We start from the raw sequence: 21,864 nt of genomic DNA on the forward strand, positions 1-21,864 counted from the left end.
GCGGCAGAAAGCCTCGTCAGCCCGCGGAAGCTGTTTCCTTGAGCGGTGTCAAGGCTGCAGCAGTCTGCCAAAGATGAGCTGTCCACCCCTTGTGGATGGCTGATTCATCAAATGATTATAAACTATCCTTGGAGCTAAGAGCCAAGGACTGGAGAAGAAAAGAAAGAATGTTCCAGAATGTGTAGGATTTTCTACTCAGTGCCCGCTCTTTAAAAACTGTTTTCATTACAGTGGAATTAAGCAGTGTGGAACCCAGGAAGAAAACATACTGATGCTTCTAATTCTTAGAAGTCCCGTAGTGCATGACGAGATCGAAGGGAGAGAAAGCCTGTGTTTTTCAGGCACCAGCTCAGGTTCAACAGCTGCCTGTGGCCTTTCAGGACAAGGCAGGAGATGAAGAATCGGAGGGTGCAGCCCCCCCCAGGGCAGTGAGCATTCCCCCACCCCGCCATGTGGACCTCCACACCCTGCCACCTCCTGAGTGCCAGGAGCGCCCTGTCTTTCACACTCCAGGGATCAAGGAGAACGTTGAGATGGTGCTTCACCCTACAAAACTGGCAGGGAGAGTTTCTGAAAACGAACAGTACACATGCGCATTTTCTACATCGGTAACTAAATGCGACGATCTACGGTACAAAATAATTTATTGAAAACAACCAGTATGTTCTTGTAAACCCTCTAGTGTCAAGTTTTCAAGTTGGTTTTCAGGGGCTAATATATCTAACAATGTATTTAAGTAGGACAAGGCAATTTTTTTTTTTTTTTTTTTTAGGGCAAGGCAATTTAAAGCCCATTTTCCAAAAAAAAAGACAAAAAACAAAAAACCCCCAAACTTAGCTAATATACATACAAATGCTTTGGGGGAAAACTCTATAGTTCTATGATACCGTTCATGGAATCGAGCAGTTAGACACATAGACCTAACTTGGGGAGAAGTGTCTTGTTGAGGAAAATGTTTATTAAAGTTCAGTGTACCACTTAACTTAGATGGCTCACTGGATAAAGCCAAGGAGATTATGGTTTAGAGGTTAACGACTTGCCTAAAACTAAAGAGTTACCTGATATTTTTTTGGGGGGGGGGGTTTAATTCACAATTATCTGATTCACAATTATTGACTCCTCCCTAGAACCTAGATGGCATGTTTCAGTCATCCTGGGGAGAAATTAGGACAAGGTAGACCGTAAGTCCAGGGTCATTACCTTCAGAGTGAACAGTTCGAGGACCAGCAGTGCAGTGTGTCTACAGCTGTGTGAGGAATCCAGGGAGAGCCCACCCAGCAACGGTTTCACAGGGGGCAGTCCTGGCTGCATTCAGGTGTCGTTCTGACTGAAACTCACCCAGCCTGCAAAATGTTACTTGAAGTAATTTGCTATGATTGCTTAGTCATATAAAAATGGAAACCTATATAAAAGGACCTAAATTAATAACTTCGAAGCATGACAAATCAAAAGCTTTTACTGTGGAAACCGTGTTTTATCTTGGAGACAGTATGGTACAGTGGGAGCTAGCCCCATCAGCTGCCGGGTGCTCTGGGCCAGTTGAGGACCTTTCCTGAGCACCTTTCCTCTCCGTGAAAGGAGACTAAGCCCAGCTCACGGAGGCGTTAGGAGAACTCAAGAGATGAGACGTGTAAAGGACTTTCTTTGTATTGATGTTCCTTGGGAGGGACAGGGTTCACTTAGGTATCTGAATTTGCCAAAACAAAACATTTTTATTTTAATATCAATTATCTCATTCCATTTACTGTCTGTAAAGAAAAACTTCCAGAATGTTAATTTTTATCTGCTGCACAATTCTGGCTTTTTGTTTTGCTTTTAAATATTTAGTTATTTGGCTGCGTTGGGTCTTAGGTGCTCCTGGGCCTGTGGAATCTTAGCTCCCCGACCAAAGTTCGAACCTGTGTCCCCTGCATTCCCAGTTGGATTCTTGACCACTGGATTTCCAGGGAACATAATTCTATTTTGATGAGAAGCTGAGGGGTTATTTATCAATGCAAAGAATATGAAGGAAATTTTATCTTCCTGTGGTTAATGAAGTGGGAGGAGATTTCCTGTGTACAGTGTACCTGATATCAAAATCACCAGCCTGCTTGACAGAGCTCCCCAAATCCCCTCATGACACTGAGTGAGATTTTAAGAGGCCAATAGGGAGATGGGCAGAGACCCAGTGGGCACAGAAAGCCCTCACACTGCCCTTACCGATGAACTCCATGACCAGAAGCAGAAAATATGAAAGTGTTCTATCCCATGTGTACAAAAAGAAATCTGGTGGTCCTGGTTCTTCAGCCTTTCCAACAGTTGAGTGTGTTCATTCGGGAGCTACGTCTGCTCTGTGCAAGGCCGGAAGCTGGACAACTTCCCAGAGGACGTGACCAACATGGGGACATGCTCTGGACAGTTCACCCTTCAGAGCAGAGCCTCTCACCTGGAGAGTTCAGACTGAGTAGAGTTACCTTGATACGTTCTCTACCACATCTCTCGACACTCTTAGAAGAGGGAATCAGCAGTTCCCTCTTCTTAGGTCTGAATCAAGGACATGTTTGGTCACCTTAAAAAAATGAGGAAGCAGCCACAATACGTGGAGAAAGGGGGATCCCACTGCTGCCCTCACTGACTCTGTGACCTTGTCATCTTGGTTATGTCATCTATAAAATGAAGATATTTCTACTACCCTTCCAGAGTTTATATGGGGATCAAATACAGTTAGTTACATAATTACTTGAGAAGGCAATGGTAACCTACTCCAGTACTCTTGCCTGGAAAATCCCATGGCCAGAGGAGCCTGGTAGGCTGCAGTCCATGGGGTCGCAGAGAGTTGGACATGACTGAAGTGACTTAGCAGCAGCAGCAGCATATAATTACTTTGAACTATAAACAAGTGAACAAACGTAAGGTTTTAAGAATAATTTTAAGTGTGGGTCTATAGTATCGATTGTTACATTAAACTGTTAACTAAAACACAAAAATACTATATAATAGCATCTATCAGGTGCATAGTGATTAATAGCAGAACATATTATCTCACTGACCCTCAGAAGAACCTTTTAAAAGCTATTGTTCCCTTTGTATCCGTTAGACCAGGAAGGTGCAGGGAGGCTGCCTCGTCCGGGGTCAGCGGGTCAGGGAACACCTGGTCTGACCTGGACATCTCTGACTCCACATCCAGACCGCCTTCAGCTCACACACACCCTGATTTTATCCCATTCATGAAGATGTTTTCTGCATTTAAGGATGATCAAGTTCTGCTTTGTCGGACATGACTGAGAGACTCAACTGAACTGAAGTGCTGCTTTGGGATAACATTGATTACAAGTTAATGTATTTAAAGATGATGCCCATGAAGTTTAATAGTAAGGAAAATGATGTTTTCATGAACCAAGTTTTGTGTGTTCAGTCTGTCAGTCATGTCCAACTCTGTGACCCCACAGAGCGTAGCCCACCAGGCTCCTCGGACCATGGGATTTCCCATGCAAGAATTCTGGAGGGAGTTGCCATTTCCTTCTCCAGGGGATCTTCCCAACCCAGGATCGAGCCCGTGTCTCTTCTGTCTCCTGCATTGGCAGGTGGGCTCTTCACCACTGTGCCATCTGGGAAGCTAGGTTCTTGACCAGATAGTCTCTAACTCAGTGACTCTTCATGGTTAACGTTAACAGAAAATAGCCCATTTCCAACACGTTTCAGCTTGAACTTAGAAGTAAACATGGTGCCGTCTCCCAAGCTGACCTCTTGGAACACACACTCTAGCAGAGCTTTGCTGTCTTCCCGTGAACCTGTGGGGGGTACGCAGGCAACACCGTGGACACAGACAGCCGGACCTCAGGGCTTGGGCTGCCTTGTGTTCATATCCACTTACTAGCTGTGCAAACTCAGCACGGTTACCTAACTTCTATGGGCCTCTGTTTCTTTTTCTATAAATGGGAAAAACACCATCTACCTTGAAGGAGATTTAAACTGGTTTTTCCACCTGGCTGGTCTTCTTACTTTACAGTCACTGTTACGTGTCTGCTTTTGGCAAGAAATAAGCCTAGCTGGATTCTTCATGTCCTGGCTTGCACACTGCCCTCAGATGGGGACCAACTTATTACAACAAGAAAACAGAAAGGGAACCCCTGACTGCTACAAGTCTGGGCAGCAGGCGGTGACACACCTGTAGGCTGACACTTTTAATGACTGACATTTTCAGGAGAATAGCTTCTTTTCTCTTCCAGTTTTATTAAGATATAATTGACACGCAGCACCATATAAACTTAAGATGTACAATGTACTGACCTGACTCACATACATCATCATGAAATGATGACCATAAATTCAGTGAACATCCATCATCTCATACAGAGGCAATGTTAAAAAAAAATTGGAAAAAAATTTTTCCTTGTGATGAGAACTCTTAGGATTTACTCTTAGCAACTTTCATATATAACACAGCATTGTTAATTATTGTTGTCATGCTGTACTTACATCCCTAGTTCTTATTTATCTTATAATTAGAATTTTGTACCTTCGCCGCTTTCATCCAATTCTCCTCCCCTCACCTCCTGCCTCTGGAAACCACAAATCTGATCATTTTTTTCTGAGTTTGTTTTTGAAGTTGAATTTACCTACAACACTATGTTAGTTCCTGGCATAAACACAGTGATTTGATATTTTTAAATATTTCAAAACGATCACCATGATAAGCCTAGTTGTCATCTGTCACCAGACAAAGAGAGTACATAATTACTGACTGTATTTCCCAACTGTGTATTTCATAATGTGACTCATTCATCTTGTAATTAAAAGTTTACACCTCTTCATTGCCTTCACCTATTTTCTCTCCTTTCCCCAGATCCCTCCACTCTGGCAACTACTTGTTTTTACTCTGTATCCATGACTCCGATTCTGTTTAGTTATGTTTGTTCATTTGTTTTGTGTTTTAGATTGCATATAAGTGAAATCACACAATATTTGTCTTTCTCTGACTTATTTCATATTACCTTCTAGATCCATGCATGTTGTTGCAAACGCCAAGACTTCATTCTTTTTTATGGCTGATTAATATTCCATTGTGTGTGTGTGTGCGTGTGTGTGTGTGTATACATACACATCTTCTTTACCCAGTCATCTATCAATGGGCACTTGGGTTGCTTCTGTATCTTAGCTATTGTAAATAATGTTGTAATGAAACAGGGGTGCATATGTCTTTTTGAATCAATGTTTTTGTTTTCTTTGGATAAATATCTAGGACTGGAATTGCTGGGCTGATGGTAGTTCTACTTTTAATTTTTTGAAGAAACTTCATACCATTTTCCAGGGTGGCTGCACTGATTTATATTCCCACTAGCCATGTAGGAGGGTTCTCATTTTACTTTTTACACATCCTTAACCAGCACTTGTTATTTCTTGTCTTTTTGATAACAGCCATTCTGATGGTTGGGAGGTAGTATTTCATGTGGTTTTAGTTTGCATTTCCTGGATGTTTAGTGATGTGCCAGCAGCAGAATAGTTTCTAATCATAAGGCCCTAGAATCACCATTTTTTTTCTCATGCATTTAATGACAAAGTACCGTGTTTGCCATGTAGACAAATAAAAAACCAGGAAAACAATCATAGAACTAAGTTCTGAAGGCTTAGATTACAAGGTCTGATGGAAAACATAAGTGGGACTCTTACTTTGATGGACACTGAACTAGATGAGTATAGTCGCCTTTCTTCATCTTCAGGGAATGAGATAATTGATACTTATTTTCCCAAGTGTATATTAATCACTTCTGAATAAAAATCCAGTTAAGCATTCTAAGCACCAGGATTTATGCTTAAGTATGCAGAACACAGTAAGCAAGAAAACCAGGATCTGAAATAATTTTAGATCCGGCATCTCTATATGTGACCCTTATCTTGAAATCTAAGCTCCAATTAAAATTCATTCTGAGATCCCATATAATTTACCAAGTATGGTAGTGAGGCATTAGGAGTTGTGGACCAAGTCCTTTGAAGATCCAAGAGAAACCTGAAGACTCTGTTTTCTTAGTGTGGAGCCAATGTGATGAAAATGGCATAACAGATGTCAAATTACAGAATGTTTCATTTAATTCTGTTTTGCTCTTATGGTATGCTGATTTACTGAAACAAGTATATGGTTGGTTTTCCTCCCATTCCTGAGGGCAGGAGGAGAAGGGGGCGTGGCAGAGGATGAGATAGTAGGATAGCATTACTGACTCAATGGCCGTGAGTTCCAGCAAACTCCAGGAGACAGTGGAGAACAGAGGAGCCTGGTGTGCTGCAGTCCACGGAGCGGCAAAGAGTAGGACACGACTTTGTGACTGAACCACCACCCAAAGATGGGGGCTGGTCACCCAGAGTAACCAACTAGTGATTAGAGAGTGGGAACTGTCAGTCCCATCCACAGACCTCTGGGCAGGAGAGAGGGGTTAGAGGTGAAGTTCACACCAGGGGCCAATGATTTAATCAGTTGTGCTTGTGGAGTGCAGCCTCCGTGAAACCCTGAGAGGATAGGGTGCGGAGAATTTCTGGTTCTCTTCCGGTTCTCCAACTTCCGGTTGGTGACTGCATGGAGATTCGAGGAGAGGTGGAATGCCCAGGAAGGGTGCGGAAACTCCCACCCCTTCCCACAGGCCTTGCCCGATGTCCTTCTTCATCTGTATCGTGTACAGTAAACCGATAAAAGTAAATAAATGTTTCTCTGAAATCTGTGAGCCACTCGAACGAATTAACTGAGCCCAGGGAAAGGGTCATGAGAACTTCCAGCCAGTAGGTCAGAAGCATGAGTAATAACCTGGATTTGCAACTGGCGTCTGAAGCGGTGGTGGGCAGGAGAGCCTTGTGGGACTGAGTGCGATCTGATACCATCTCCAGGCAGACTGTGTCAGAACTGAACTGCCTGACCAACTGTTGGAGGGGGTGAAAACACACCCTGGAGGCCTCTATGTGCTATCAGGCTGGGGTTTCTGACAATTTCCAACCAAAACAAAGTTGATTTTCAACAGCGAAATAAAACTATGCAACTCTACATCAGTTCACCCTATTAAGTTTTATTCTTTGACGTGTTATTGATCAGTGAACTCCCCAAACCTGGTGCCATGCAGTAGGTGTGTAAAGTGTAGAGCAGGCACTCACAGAACCAACCGCCGCTGCCTTGGGGGTCAGTGCTCACGACTGTGAGATGCACTCAGTGGGAACCATTTCCCTTCCAGACCCAGAGAAAACAACAGAGCCCACCTGGCTCAGGTGACCTCTCTGCACTCCTCCGCCCCCGTCAGTGTGTGTGTGAGATCTTCCTGGTTCCTCCCGTGCAGGCTGCTCCACCGGGAGCACTTCTGTCTCCACCTGCTCCCATCACGACCACCTTCTGCCTAATGAACTCCTCCTGCCCAGCCCAGCATGTGCTCATCTCCATATGGACAGAGGTTGCTACAGACAATCAGCTACCAACTGGTGGTTTGCAATCCTCGAGCTTATAGTTATCTCAGCCTCACAAATTCAGATTCAGCACAATTAAAAGTGCAGGGTGCCCATCTTCTATGCATTCTTGTGATGAATGTTTTATACCAACAGGAGGAAAGGTACCAAACGTGCCACGGGAGAGGTGTTGAAGGAGGTCAGTACCTAAGGCTCTCGCAGAGAAGACATCAGAGCACGGGGTCACTAGGCATGGCCACCTTCACTGAGCTGCTCCGTGATACTCACGCCTCAGCCCTTCCTCCCTTGGAAGCCACAGGATGGGCCTGCTTCCTTGCTTGTTGAGAATTACTTTTCTTCTTGGAGCTTGTCACTGTCCTGGCTGAATTTGCAAGTGTTAGCTCGCGAGTGTACAAGGTCGTGTCAGTGCGATCACAGCTTTCCCTCCCTGCCGGGGCAGTTGTGCTCACTCATACTCAAGTCACACGTGCACACAGTCATTTGTTCACTGGCCTACCATGAATGAAAGCTTGCTGCCTGCCTGGCCTGGTTTTGAGTGCTGTGGATACAAAGGCAAACAGGGAAAGAGCCCTTGCCTTCTGGAAGTTGATGTTCAAGTGGAATTAGATGATAAACAGATAGATACAGAGTACAACATTAACGTGAGGACCAGGGAGGAATGAAGCCGGGTCAGGGAACAGATGGTGAGGGCGGTCTTGATGGAGGAGCACGTGTTATCCTGGAGAAGGCGGCTGTGGGTCGGTGGGCTCTGAGATGGTCCCAGGGATCCCCACCTCCTGGTATTCCTGCCCGTGTACAATCCCCTCCCTCCCGGTGGGAGCTGGACCCACTTCTCTCAGACAGAACAGGGCAAACATGGTGGGGCTGTTGCTGCTGAGATGGGGTATGAAGACTCAGCTTCCATCTTGCTTTCTCCCTCTTTCCCAGATCTCCTGCTCTGGGGGAAGCCAGCTGCCCTGGAGCAAGGCTGTCCCACGTGAGCGAGCTTGGAAATTAATCACCCCTGTTCAGGCCTTGCGAAGCTGCAGCCCAGATGATGCCTTGATTGTAGCCTTGCAAGAAGTCCTGAGTCAGATTCTTCCATCTTAGCTCCCATTAGATTCCTCAGTTGCTGAGTTTTAGGACAGTTTGTTACACAGCAGTGGGTAACTGACACAGTGGTCAAGGATGGCCTGAGCAAGTACTCTGGAAAGACACCGCCAGGTGAAGACCCGGGGAAGAGGGGCTGGAGAAGTCAAGGGCAAGCACCAAGGCCCTGAGACGGAACGCTCCAGGCAAACCTGAAAGAAATGGGAAGGCCAGCGTGGCCTGTGGTCCCAGCTGGCCACGTGGCAAGAAGAAACAGGCAGGGACCCCGCGGGTAGAGACACACCCAGTTCTAGAAGGCTGCTGTTCTAGCCACCACTGACTGTCTTCAATGCGGCTGACATGACAACGGTAACAGTAATGGCTAATGATTGAGTACTTAAGTCTACGAGGCACTGTGCTGAGTGCTTTAGGGCATTTACACTTCACCATAACCCTGTAAAGCAGGTATTATTACCAGCTCCATTTTACAGATGAGGGGACGGAGGCTCCGAAAGGCTAGGCTGCTCTCCCACACGTCTGCAAGTTAGGAAGCGGTGAAGCGGAGATGCCAACCAGCCCTGTCTTCAGAGTCCTTACACTTCACCTCTACACAGTCCTGCCCAAAGAAGCCCCTAGGAAGAAAGTCTCTTTCACCCTTAAAAAAGAAACAAAAACAAAAACCCAAACCTTCAAACCACAAACTGTTGTTAAAAGCCAGCCAGTCCAGCCCCTGTCTGATTAGACGCCCCAGGCAGCTTCATCTTCTCCAGGAGTCCTTTGGACAGAACTGTTCTGGGCTTTATCTGCACTTGCTCTGATGTCTGACCCAAGTTAGCATGTAAACTGAGAAGAGCACGTGGGTGGTAGCTTTTCTTTTTGACATTAAGAGTCTTACATAGCAAACATGAAATCTATGGAGCACTGGCAGATAAAATAGCAATATATTACATTTTATGCAATTCTATGCTTGGCTGGCATAGCTTGAACCCTGATTCCCCATCAGTATTCATGTACCTGGCGCCAAACCAGGAATCCATCTGCTATGGAACTTACTTTTCCTTCTTGCTTAACCTCTGTCTTACAGCTCAAGGAAGACTGTGCATGTTCCATTAGAATCTTAATTTCTTCATGAAAAGAAGCAACAATCCACTTATCTTCGATTTTTACCTATATTCAGTTATATTAGGAGTGCTATTTTATTTAAACTATCTTTTTTAAAAAAGCAATGGCTTTATCAGACTAATAAACCTTCCACACAGGGGTCCACAAATTTATATTATAGTATTGTATTGGGCCAGAGGAAACAGACAAACAAAAATAACAGAGGGCACTAAGGTTTTTGTTCTCAGGCTTTCACCCAGAAGAAATATGAACGAAACCAGTTTGTTTGACACAACTGGTATTACAATAATATCAACAGCTAACACTAATTGAAAGCATGCTATATGGGCCAGATACTATCCTAAGCACTTTGACTCTATTATCTAAATTAATATTTATAATATCCCTGTATGGTAAGTGTTGTTATCCCAATCTTACAAGTGAAGAAACTCAGGCACAGAGGTCGAACAGCTTGTCTGGGGTAACACAGCTAAGAAGCCTAGAGCCAAGACCAAGACTCAGGCAGCGTGATTCCAACAGTGTGAGCTCTTAACTCAGTTATTTAGCCTGAAAAGGGGTGCAGGATTCCAAGAATGTCCACTTCTGCTTCTAAGAAAGATAGCTTCTCTCAAAAATGCCAAAACCGAAATTAAGGTCAACTCTCCTAATAAACATACAACTATCAGCAGATCCCAAACTTCTACCATATCCTACTGCCCTATACAGTAACTCAAATTCTTTACTATCATTATTAGTAATTAATATACAGATTAAAGATAAATGATATGAGTTTGGGTACTAATAAAAACTACACACACATCCAATGCTGAAAGTTTATTCCTTTGAAAAGGTTCACCATTTTGCTTTTTCTTGGCTGAATAACTTAAGTTTATCGTCCAGGAAATTCCGAGTGTATTCTCCTTTTTCCTTGGTCTCTCCTTTTCTCTGCTCAGGTCACCTCCTCAGAAAAGCCTTTCTTGGATATTCAGACTCTCAGGGCCTTCTTCTCCAAGCCCATGATTCCTTTGCTTCCCATTTACATCACTACCTTAATTACATTATACATTTATGCATGCACTAGTTCTTTATTTTCTACTTCTTCCATCAGAAAACAGACCATACGTGGGGCAGCTTGTTCCCTGCTGTCTGTCTGGTACCTAAACCACGCCTGCGTCTAAACTGTGCTCATTTTGCCAAACGAACAAATGGATGGATGAATGGGGATGCTCCCTTTGAGGAGAGCCATGTGCTATGGGCAGAGGGCAGCAGGGGCTGGTCAGCTCACTGCCCGATTTCCTCTCCCCCACCCTCAGTGTCCACATCTGTAGCCCTGGAGTCTCGACCTTGTTAAAGGCAGTTCTTCTGACAGGCAGGGAAGGAGGTTAAGGGTGGACCCTTGTCAGCAAGGACAGGTGAGGAGAGGAGCTCATGAATCCCGCCATGCTGGTTTTGGTTGGGACGGAGTGGTAGCAAAACGCTGGGCTGAAGGACAGGGGCCGTATACAGCCTCTCTCACCTGCTCCCCTGGAGGACTCTGGCTCCACATTTTTTCCAGCAGCTTTCTGGCATCCATCTTTTTACCTCCAAGCCTACAATGGTACCCTCCTTACCTTACACCTGGACTGGTACAAATACCCCCTGACCCATGCTGTCTTCCCACATTTCCTCCCACTTGTCCATCCTGCATGGGCATTCCCTAGCTTGAGAATCTGTAATGGCTTCTTTACACTGGGAAAAAGGAAACACTGTCTTGGAGCACTAATTCTTTCACAGGTTTGCCTGCTTCAGTGCTCCATGAGTTATTGGAAGGCACACTGCCTGTGTGGTTTAATTTCTCCAGGGCCCAGGGCAGTGGCTGGCAGAGTGGGTGCGCATGGAACCATCTCTGCTACAAGAGTGTCCCTAACCAGTTCCATTCTGTGTTCAGCAGGTAATGCCCTACACTGCACATTAGGGCACTTCATTGTAAATGCAGCTAGCTACCTTTTTCATGTGTATGGCTCTTGTCTGTCCTCTTCAAAATCAGGGGGCTTTGGAGGACAGATTCATATTCTCGTATCTCCACCATTTCTCAGGACTGATGCCACTACTAGGTAGATGTTTGCTGTTGTTGTTTACTTGCTCAGTCCTGTCCGATTCTGCAACCCCATGGGCTGTAGCTCACCATGCTCCTCTGCCCATGGGATTCTCCAAGCAAGAATATTGGAGTGGGTTACCATGCCCTTTCAGGGAAATTTTCCTGACCCAGGGATTGAACCTGCATCTCTTATGTCTCCTGCATTGACAGGCAGGTTCTTTACCACTACCACCACCTGGGTTATATACTTTCAGATGGCAAAAGAAAAACCAGCATTAAGAATCTGAGCACAGAAGGGCTGGATCTGGGGTCATAAGTACTGGCAAGCAGACTGGTGGATTTGGGCAAACTGCCTGGAAGCCTAGTTTGAGGGCTAGTACAAACGTTGTCTCTGGTTCTAAATTTTGCTTATCAGAAAAGATGACTTTTGTCTAGTGATCTGGAGACTATCTATAGTTTTAACAACATGTTTAAGGGAAACAAAAAGAAGGGTGGGGAATGGTGGCCACAGAACTTGGTGTGCTTTCATTATTTCTAAAAATGTGAGAAACTGGTTCAGAATGACACTGATTGGACCACTTTCTAGGTAGACACCTTTTCACCTCCACTGAGGTTCTATACGCACCTATGTGTTATAATGACCAATTAGAACACTTAGATGTTGCAACTGTATGCAATTTATAAATAGTTTATAAAGTGCTTTGAAAGTGGGAAGTGCTAGGCAAGTACTCAAGTTGTTGTATATTAAAAAAGCCTTTAGCATATAATCATTTTATTTAATAATTGCCTCTTTAAAAGGCCTAGATATTTTATAGCTGAATAGAATTTCTGAGCTTGAACCATTGATATTATTGCTGTTAGTAAATCAGAAATACTGAGTAAGGTTTTTCAGTTTATCTAAGTAAATATGAGATTCATATCAATCTCCCTCACTTTCTCATAGACCAATTCTGCCTTCCCTTAGGTTCTGACAAACTTTTTGCAAAGATTCTTCTCTGGTCTCCAGGACTCTTGGTTATCCTGCCTGCCCTGCCCTGTTTTTTCCTTTCACACACCTGCCTTGTGAAGGTGTTTTTGTAAGAACCTGTGTTTAGGGCTGGGCTTGCCTGGTGGCTCAGCTGGTAAAGAATCCACTTGCAATGCAGAAGACCTGGGTTTGATCCCTGAGTTGGGAAGATCCCCTGGAGAAGGACAAGGCTACCCACTCTAGTATTCTGGCCTGGAGAATTCCATGGACTGTGTCCATGGGGTCGCAGAGTCAGACACAACTGAGCAACTTTCACTTTCACTTCAGTTTTCCTGGTGGCTCAGTGGTAAAAGAATCTGCCTGCCAATACAGAAGACACAGGTTCGATCCCTGGGTCAGGAAGATCCCCTGGAGGAGGAAATCCTCTCCAGTATTCTTGCCTGGGAAACCCCATGGACAGAGGAGCCTGGTGGGCTATAGTCATGGGGTTGCAAAGAGTCAGACATGACTGAAGCGACTATACAACAAACAGATTCAAGACTCCATGCCAAATGAGTGATGATGAGCCCTTTTAGGAGCAAAGAGGCCACGAGATGTGGCGGGTGGCCACCAATGGGTGCATCCCCCACAGGTACTGTTACCTATTACTTCAGTCTACTGCCACCATTCTGCACTGCTGTGTCCACTAATTAAATCTGGCCTTCACTCCTGACAGGTCTTGGCTCATAGGTATTAAACTTCATTTAAGTTACCCTGTTCCCGGTCCCCACTGAACTACTCATAGGCAGAACTTTAGAAGAGGCAAATGAGTGTTTGATCATTTCCCACTGATCCCTTTAGGACTTCTCTGCATCAAGTGCTGTGTTCCTTATGCTGACATTGGCTTTCTGTTAACTGTCTCTTACTGTCTGTTACCCTAGGAGAATGTTCCCTGTCCTTGCCCCGGAACTTCTGATCTTTCCCCACCCACTCCTGCTCCCACTTAAATTTAGCCTCTAACGTCCTACAGTGTATTTTCTTTATTGGAAAACCCAAACGAAGCCATTCTTCTGTACCAGGGTTAATATTTAGCCTTTGTAGGCACTAAACTAATGCTGCCAGCTGCCCAGTGACTTCCCTGTTAATTTCAGCCAACATTTTTTTTGTCCTCAAGTGACTCATTCATCACTCTCCTCTCTGAAAGCGCTGTCTTCCACAATTTGACTTTCTACAGGCTTCCCCACCAACTCACTGGTTGCTCTTCTACCAACCTTTAAATACCCAACCTTAAATACCCAAGCCTAAGGCTTGGCTTGGACTCTCTTCATCACTCCAGTTTTTATGCATTTACCTCATCTTCGTGGCAAGAACTAACAAAGTTGATCTCTACCTGAATCTCTTTGATGGCCTTCAACTCATATCTACTGACTACCTCATTCAACATGGAACTTCTGATTCTCCACCTCCCAACCAATCCCCTCCCTGCAACCCAAGTTTTCCATCACTCCACCTCCGAACGAATTTTCCCCTCTAAGCTTCCCATTTCAGTAAATTTAGCCCCAAATCTAGGTGGAAATCATCCTTCTCTTTCCTCATCTTCTACCGCCACTTCCTGAGGTCCACCAATTCTGTACCATTTGGCTCTCAAACATATCTCAAATCCACTCGTGTCTCCATCACTAGCTTATGGCCCATCCAGCCCTTCCAGCTCTTACAGTTCGCCTGCTTCTACCTTGGCCTCTCCACAGTCCATTCTGACACACTGTCATCAGATACACAGATGCCTTCCCCCTTGTACTTTCCAAAGACCCTGCCCCAGAGCTCTTTCCCTGGAGCCTCTCACAGGCCTTTGTCCTCCCTGCTTGCCCTGCTCTAGACATGCAGATCTCTTTTCAAGGCCTTTGATTCCTCAGACCACTGGTGTTCTGCGTCAGGGCTTCTGCAAGTACTACTCCCCCAGAATGCTTTTCTTTTTTGCATGGCCAGCTCCTTATCTTCCTGCAATCTCTGGGAGATCCTCTCTGAATTCCATACCTAAAGCAGATTCCCCTCTCAACTAGGGTGGGGCTGGGCCCAGGTTCTGAGGTTGACAGATATGTAGGGTGAATTATCAGTCAAATTGGGGTAGGACAGGTATGATACAAGGTTGAAAACACAAGGTATAAGACACAAGGTTGAAGGGCAGCTGTTAAGTGTGATTCACCAGTATTTTAGGTTTCCCCCAAAATCATTTTCTGCACATTGAATCTTCCTCATGTTTTTACTTTCTCTCAAATACTGTTTCTTTTCATGGAACCTTGTGCTGTACTGAGATACCTACCTAAGGATTGAAAATGTTATCTGGTCATCCCAGCTGTCTCCTCCTGTATTAGGGTCCTGAAATTACAGCACTAAACTGCAATCTGTCCTCTTAACACTACCATAAAGATGAAGCCCAAGACCACTTAACTTCTCTCACGTGAAACCAGAATTCTCTCAAATTATTTTCGTCCCTTGCACAATCTGCCAATCATAGCAAAGGATGCAATTCTCATAAATTACTAAAAAATATCTAGGAAGAGGCCAAGTCTTCCCCTCACTCCCACCTTTCTTTTCTAAATCATCCATAGCCTATGTGGGGTCATGCTCTATGGCATGGGGTCTCGAACCTCCCCGCCTCAGGTAGGTACCTTCCATCAGATCAGCAGCAGCATTAGATTAGAAATAAAGTACACAGTAAATGCAATGTTTTCGAATCATCATCAGACCATCCTTCCCACCCCCAGTCCATGGAAAAATTTGTCTTCCACAAAATCAGTCCCTGGTACCCAAAAGGTTGGGACCACTGCTCTACATAATCTTTCCCTCTCCTCTAGTCACAGGAGTGCATGCACATCCCTTTTAATTCCCTCCATCAAGGTCTTTCTCTAGGTGCCTGGTTATCTGTTTCTTCACTTTCAATCTTGGTTCAATTAAAAGGGAAAAAACCCACAAAATCCTAAAAATCCACCTCCAGAACAAAGGAACAGAAACCACTCAAATCAGTTTAAGTATAAGAGGGAATTTATTAGCAGAATACAGTTTCTTGCAGGGACTCTAACAGCTAAGATGAGTTATGAGCTAGAAGCAGGCCCTTCTGCAGGTCACATTGTGCTGTCACCACAGTCTTTTACTTCTGGGTTTCGCCAAGAGCACATACAGAATATCCTAGACGTCAGTTCTCCCTGTATGGTGTGTGAGGGACTAGAATGTGGCTTCGTTTCTGCTGGCCTTTTGATCTTTATATTCCTTTATGCTGGCCTCGAACTTGTCAAGCACATGCTGGCAGACATTCATGAGCTCAGTCAGGCCTCTCTGAAAGGGCTCGACCGCGGGGAGGGCACCTCGGGTCTGTATGCGCAAGTTAATTTTGCTCTCTGAAGGATGGGTTGTAGTGTAACCACAGAATTCCACTTCCGGGTTCTTCATGATCATGTACCGGAGAGAATTTCCTAGGGTATGGTCCTCCTCGTGCAACACAAATGTCACACAGTGTCTATCTGTCCCAGCCGCCTGGACCATCTCCAGGGCTGTCTTCCTCTCGCCTTCAGCCATTGAGGTCTTCACTCCAGACATTTTTCTACACACATAGTTTTTATAAAAATGAGATCATACTGAGTACGGTTTTGAAACTAGCTTTTTTTTTTTTTAAAATCCATCACAATTGCAACAGGTTACTGTTCTAATGCACTCCAATTACACAGAACTATTAGCATTAGCCCTTATTATTATCTTCTCCTGCCTCCACCTATTCTACCACTAAATAACATACTGCCTCCAGTTTCTCCTTACTCCATTTGGCCGTCCACATGGTGACCAAGGGAAGTGTACTTCAACAAAAAGTTTGCTAAAATATTCTTTTGGTAGAGTCACAAGAAAAGGGGCAGGATTAGAATAGGGTGGGTCCTGTTAAAGGATGAAAAGGGGAGTTGAAAGGCATGAGGGAAACGCAGATGATTAAAAAATAGAAACTAAAGTTCATCAACGTGCAGTTTTCCAACTATGGTTTCCGTTTACAGGAGGTACGGAAACTAGAAAGTCTGAGAAGAGTCTTCAAGCACGGGGAAAAAAGAGCACTCGGCGCACACAGAGGACCAATTAGCGCTCGGCCCAGAGGAGTGGCCTGGGCCTGGCTCACAGGCCAAGCCCATCATCACTCGGGGAACGGTGGCCGGGTGCACGTTATCTTTTACTGACTCTGGCTGTTCCTAATGGGGATGGGCCGTTGGGGACTTAACTCCGCCCTCACAATCCGTCTTCCCTCCTTGGTATCTAGTGTACTGAGCGTCTCCACTCAAGCAATCCAGCTCCCCCGCACCCCTTCCCAATTCGGGGCCCCGTTCCCCGCCCTGGCGCGCCCACCGCGCCCCCTCCTCGCCCGTCCTCCTGGTCAGGCCCTCGTTGCCAGTCCGGGCCGCGGAGGCGGAGGCCTCGGCCGGCCGCCGGCTCCGGGGCTCGGCGCGGCCCGCTCCTCCCGTCCCCCCTCCCCCTCGGCCGTTACCTCTCCAGCTCCTGGTCCTCTTCCATGGCGGGGGCGGCTTCCGGGATCCTCAGGTGGCGCGGGCGGGCCGGAGGCTCTGCCCCATGCCTCGAAACGTGCGGGCGCGGCAGGCAGGCAGTCAGGCAGGAAGGAAGGACCGACGGAAGGAGTGCGGACGGAAAGAGGGGGGAGGAGCCGCAGCGGCGCGGCAGGGCCCGGCCGCTGGGCGGGTCGTGGAGGCTCCGCCCCTGGCCCCCGCCCCGGCCCCGCCCCCGGCGCGAGAAAGGCGGTGGCCGAGCCTGAGCCGCTCACCTGAGCTCCTAAGTGAGCCCGCCCGCCGAGCCGGCGGTGGCAGACAGGTGGAGCCGGGCTCCTGCCCCGCCCCGAGGCCGAGACCTGCCTGTGGGCGCCAGAGCTCGGCCCTTGGCACCTCCCCCCACCCCGCAGGTGGTGGCAGAAGGGGCGGGGCCTTACCTGACTCCCCCAGATTCTTTTTCCTCTGGGGCCAGCCCTCTGGCAATGTAGCAGTGTCAGTCGCTTCAGTCATGTCCGGCTTTTTGCACCCCACGAACTGTAGCCCGCCAGGCTCCTCTGTCCATGGGGTTCTCCAGGCAAGAATACTGGAATGGAGTATTGCTATACCCTTCTCCGGGGAATCTTCCCGACCCAGGGATCGAACCCAGATCTCCTGCATTGCAGGCGGATTCTTTACCATCTGAGCCACTGGGGAAGATCTTGGCCCCGTGGGGGACGGGATTAATCCCATGCTGGACCCCGCCCTCCCCGGGAGGCCTTTCCGGGGACAACGGACAGCTATAGTTGATCGATACATTTTGATGAATTTCACAACAGAACAATATGCACATGTAAGACGGTATTTGTCTCATCCGCGATCTTGAGTGGTTTCACAGATCAACTAGGTCAAAGGACAAGCGTTTGTTTATTTTTGCGGGGGGGGGGGGGAGCGGGAGTGGGGATGAGGATGAGCGAGTTTGGATGTAAACCGTCCCCATCTCGCATCCCCATCTTTTCCTTCCTGGGATCTTTTTTCTCTACCTGGAGTACGTCCTGCCTCGCTTTGGACACGTCCTTTCCTCTTCACCCTTTTGGCCTCTTCAACCTCCTCACCCGCGGAACCTCCCTCTCACCTTCGTTCCCAGGTGCTCGTGCTCCCGCCTCGGCAGCCTTTCACTACCCAGACTTGCTCTCCGCGCCTCGACCCCTCAGGTGTTCTTTACCAACCCCCGCCCTCCCTTCCTGTCCCCACTCACCCTCGCCAGCTCGCGTCCCTTCCCCCCACCCCGACCCCTGCTGTCCTCTCGCCTGACACGCCCACAGTCCAGCTTTTCGGCGCCACCTGTTCTCCTTACCCTACCCCCGACCCCCTAGATGTTCCCCGCCTCCCCCAGCTGTTCCCCTGTCCTCGCGCGGTCGTAGAGAGCGCAGAGGCGGCACTGGCCCCACGCCGGGGGCTTCAAGGCAGACAGCGGAGGGGACGGCTGGGGGGTGGGGGGGAAAGGGAGGGCGCGCGGCGGGGGAGCTGAGCGGGCTCACTCTAACTCGGAGTGACGGCCCGGGCCCGGCCCGCCCCTCGCGCTCTCGGATAGGCGGAGCCGCCCTCTGGCCCGCCCCCTCCCCGCCCTGTGCTGCTGCCAATTGGCCAGGGTGCGTGTCGGCTTGCGTGGCTCGGCCCTGGCGTTCGCCCGCGGGAAGGCAGCAGGGGCGGTTGAGGAGCGAAGTCTTGACTAGAGTTTGCTCCTTGCCAGGAAATCTGCGGCGGCGGCAGGTCCCGGCGGAGCGGAGGCCAGCTGGCCCCCGCGCTCCCTCAGCGGGGCCGCGGAAGCGGAGCCGACGCTCGGCTGAGTCGCGGGAGCCGGGCTCACCCGGTGAGTAACTTTGACCTGCCCGGCGCGCTCGGCGCCAGCTCGCGGTCCGGCCGCGCCTCAGGTGCGGGCGGCGTGTGGGGTGTGGGGCGTCGCGGCGCCCGGGAGGCGGCGGAGGCGGGCGGCCGAGGCGTCCTTCGCGCTCTCCTGGCCCGGCCGGGCTGTGGGCACACGGGGTCCGGGGAGGAGGGCGCGGGGTTGGCGGGGGCGGGCGGCCTCGGCTCTGACAGTCTGGGGGGTCCCGGCCGCCGGGTGGCCGAGCTTTTTGCGTCGTTTGCTCCGGTTTTAGGGAGGGGAGAGGTGGGGTGAGATTTTTGTCCCCTGAGTGTCTGTGGCCGTGGGTGAGAGAGCCACTGGCTGCCTTACCCGGTCTTGTCCCCGTTTGAAAGGAGCGGGGCGAGGTCGTACGCTCCGTCCCAGCCTGTTGCCCGCGAATTCTCACCTTTCCCTGGAGGCTGGAGAGGGTGGGAGAGAGACACCCTCGAGGGGAGTAATTTCAAAACACGGCCCTTGACTTGGAAGCAGCCGTACACAAAGCACCGTTCAGGAAGGACCTCACTCGTTTTTCAGAACCTCATGCCCAGATCTAGACGAAGGACTTGCGGCTTAGATGTAGCGTTTCTTGGGAGGTTTCTGTGTGCATTTACGGTTATGAATCAGGACGTTCAGTATATGCCAGGAGCTACAGTACGCTCATGCCTGGGCTTCACTCTGGTAGATGGTTGCTTTTTAAATTACAGAAATGAAGTTGAGCGAAAAGCAGTGGCGATTCAGGAGGGGGAAACAGTTGTGAGCTTCGGTTTATTGCAACTGTCTTCGCTTTTAAAATTTCACATTCTGGCCGCAGTCATACTAATTTCTAAATTGGTCTCAGGACAGATTTTGATTTTTTTTTTTTTCTCTCTTCCTTGCACCATACTGTGACGTAGCCCTGGTGAGTTCATCCCAGTAGATCAATATTGTTTACTTGGATAGATTTGATTCCCATCTCCTCACCCCTTTAGACAATGGACTTTGATCTTGTATCCTTGATGGCCTGTCAGAGCTTTCTGGAGTCAAGAATAACAAAAGTTGTGCCCTTTTAGCTTGTCCCAGTCCTGCACATGAGTTTTCCCTTAGGAGTAAAAATGTAGGCCAGTTTGTAACCCAGGCAAAATAACTGCTGCTGCTTTTAATGTGGCCCACCTGTGTGTTAGCATTCCTAATTCTGTGTCTTGTTCCTCTCCTTTTTTCATCAGGTTGTACTTTTTCCATTATTTATTCATTCAGCAGATGAATGTCTTTTGCAAATCGGACATGCTTGGCAAGGGTCAGCTCTTGCCCTGAACTGGCTCACAGAGCTGTTTGGAAGCCGATATATGCCTCTCTTCGACCAGCCACCTGAAAGCGATTTGAGCGGGTGCTGAGGGAGCTTAAAAGAGGGAGAATTTCTGCCTGGAGTTTGTTAGGGAAGGCCTCACACCTGCACTTACTCTTCAGGTGGCTGGGGGATTTTCGTTCTCTGCGAAGGGACTAGCATGTAGAGCTTTGCTTTATGAAAGCCGCATCTGGTTACTCTGGCTGAAGAACATGGTGTCTGCGGTTGGAGTCGTGGTCAGGGCCTGGGAAGTGTTATTCATTTTGGAGCACTTAGCACTTGGCCTTGCTTACAGTGGGCACTCAAATATTTATTGAACTGAGTTGAACAGGAACATAAAGGATTTTGTATGCCAAATTAAGAAATTTGGACTTGATCCAGTCAGCGATATGGAGCTGCCAAGTTTAAGCAGGAGAATGTCATGATAACATTTGCCTTCCAGAAGGATGTCTGCGGCAGGCTGAAGGTTGGTGGGGGTCCAGATGGGAGGTAGGGAGACGTTGCAGGGCCTCTTAAATCCTGGAGGGTTTAAGTGCTCAGCACTTCTCAATTCACATTGTCTGGGTTTGGATCTGGCTCTGTCACTCATTACGTAATCTCTTTCTTCTTTAGGGTCTTCACTTCATAGGATTTGGGGGATAAAGCTTGAAAAACATGTATGTTACTTAGAATAGTGCTTGGCACATAGGAAGGATTTGGTAGATGCTGTTTTTTGTTCTCTGTGAAGGCAGTGGAAGTAGAGATGATGTGGCATCCAGGAGGTATAATTGGTCCAACCAGATAGGTGACTGCGAATGATTAATGAGAGAGGGGTGGTTCGGAGGGTTTTTGACTTGGGGGCATTGGAGTATACTGGTTAAGCTGGCTGTGGAGTCAGAACGAGGTTGAATTCCATCACTTATTCTGAGCACTACTGTCCTCACTGAACTTTGGTTTGCTAACATTTATAAAATGAAGTATACCTGTCTAGTGGGGTTTGAGGATCAAATGAAATTACGCATTAATGCCCTTGGCAGAGTACCTAGCACATTACAAGTGCTCAATAAATATTGGTTGTTCCTGAAGGGGTTATGACATTAAAGAGCTAGTGGAGTGCTAGAAGTTACGAGAAGGAACAGTTAAGAACAGTCTGTGGTAGGCGTGGGGAAAGGAAGATGGTTTGGGACCAACCCATTGAGGAGCACATGGGTGGTTGAGTCTCTGATGCCATTGTCAGATAGATGTGTCAGGCCAGAGATAAGAAAGAATGGATGATAAAAAGATCAAGAGCTCACATAAAGCCTTTGTGAATGCGGTCAGCTTTACGGGAGATTTGCAGGGGGTAGGCAGGAGTGGGGAAGTTAATTGCAGTGCCAGGAGTGTTGCTGTCACATGCTGGGCGTCTCTAGCCTTAAAATGCGTTTTGGACACCATCACAAGGGAAGTCAAGGCTCCTGTAACCTGGTGGGCCCTTTGCCCTCCTCCCCTGCCTCTTTGTCTCCTTTTTGATTGCTCCCCTCAAAATCCTGGTACTTTTAA

General features: G+C 47.6%; 3 protein-coding genes across 3 annotated transcripts in view; 1 reads left to right on the plus strand and 2 right to left on the minus strand.

The window, feature by feature from the left end:
• LOC133049306 (protein POLR1D-like) overlaps nucleotides 1-17,261 on the minus strand; it is a 32,337-nt gene extending 15,076 nt beyond the window's left edge. Inside the window, exon 1 of the mRNA XM_061133290.1 lies at nucleotides 17,128-17,261. Coding sequence (XP_060989273.1) covers nucleotides 17,128-17,153 — 26 coding nt within the window. The 5' untranslated portion in view covers nucleotides 17,154-17,261. The remainder of the gene's footprint in view (nucleotides 1-17,127) is intronic.
• On the minus strand, nucleotides 15,615-17,260 carry LOC133049305 (DNA-directed RNA polymerases I and III subunit RPAC2). The gene is made up of 2 exons (XM_061133289.1): nucleotides 17,128-17,260; nucleotides 15,615-16,206 (listed from the first exon to the last, which is right to left on the minus strand). The coding sequence occupies exons 1-2, from the start codon at nucleotides 17,151-17,153 to the stop codon at nucleotides 15,831-15,833; spliced, it is 402 nt and encodes a 133-aa protein (XP_060989272.1). The 5' UTR covers nucleotides 17,154-17,260; the 3' UTR covers nucleotides 15,615-15,830.
• A 1,581-nt stretch (nucleotides 17,262-18,842) lies between the features above and the next one.
• LNX2 (ligand of numb-protein X 2) overlaps nucleotides 18,843-21,864 on the plus strand; it is an 87,854-nt gene continuing 84,832 nt past the window's right edge. The window contains exon 1 of the mRNA XM_061133288.1: nucleotides 18,843-18,992. The gene's annotated coding sequence lies outside the window, so the exon portion shown is untranslated. The remainder of the gene's footprint in view (nucleotides 18,993-21,864) is intronic.

This window comes from Dama dama, chromosome 30 (assembly GCF_033118175.1).
Source record: "Dama dama isolate Ldn47 chromosome 30, ASM3311817v1, whole genome shotgun sequence".
Taxonomy (NCBI): domain Eukaryota; kingdom Metazoa; phylum Chordata; class Mammalia; order Artiodactyla; family Cervidae; genus Dama; species Dama dama.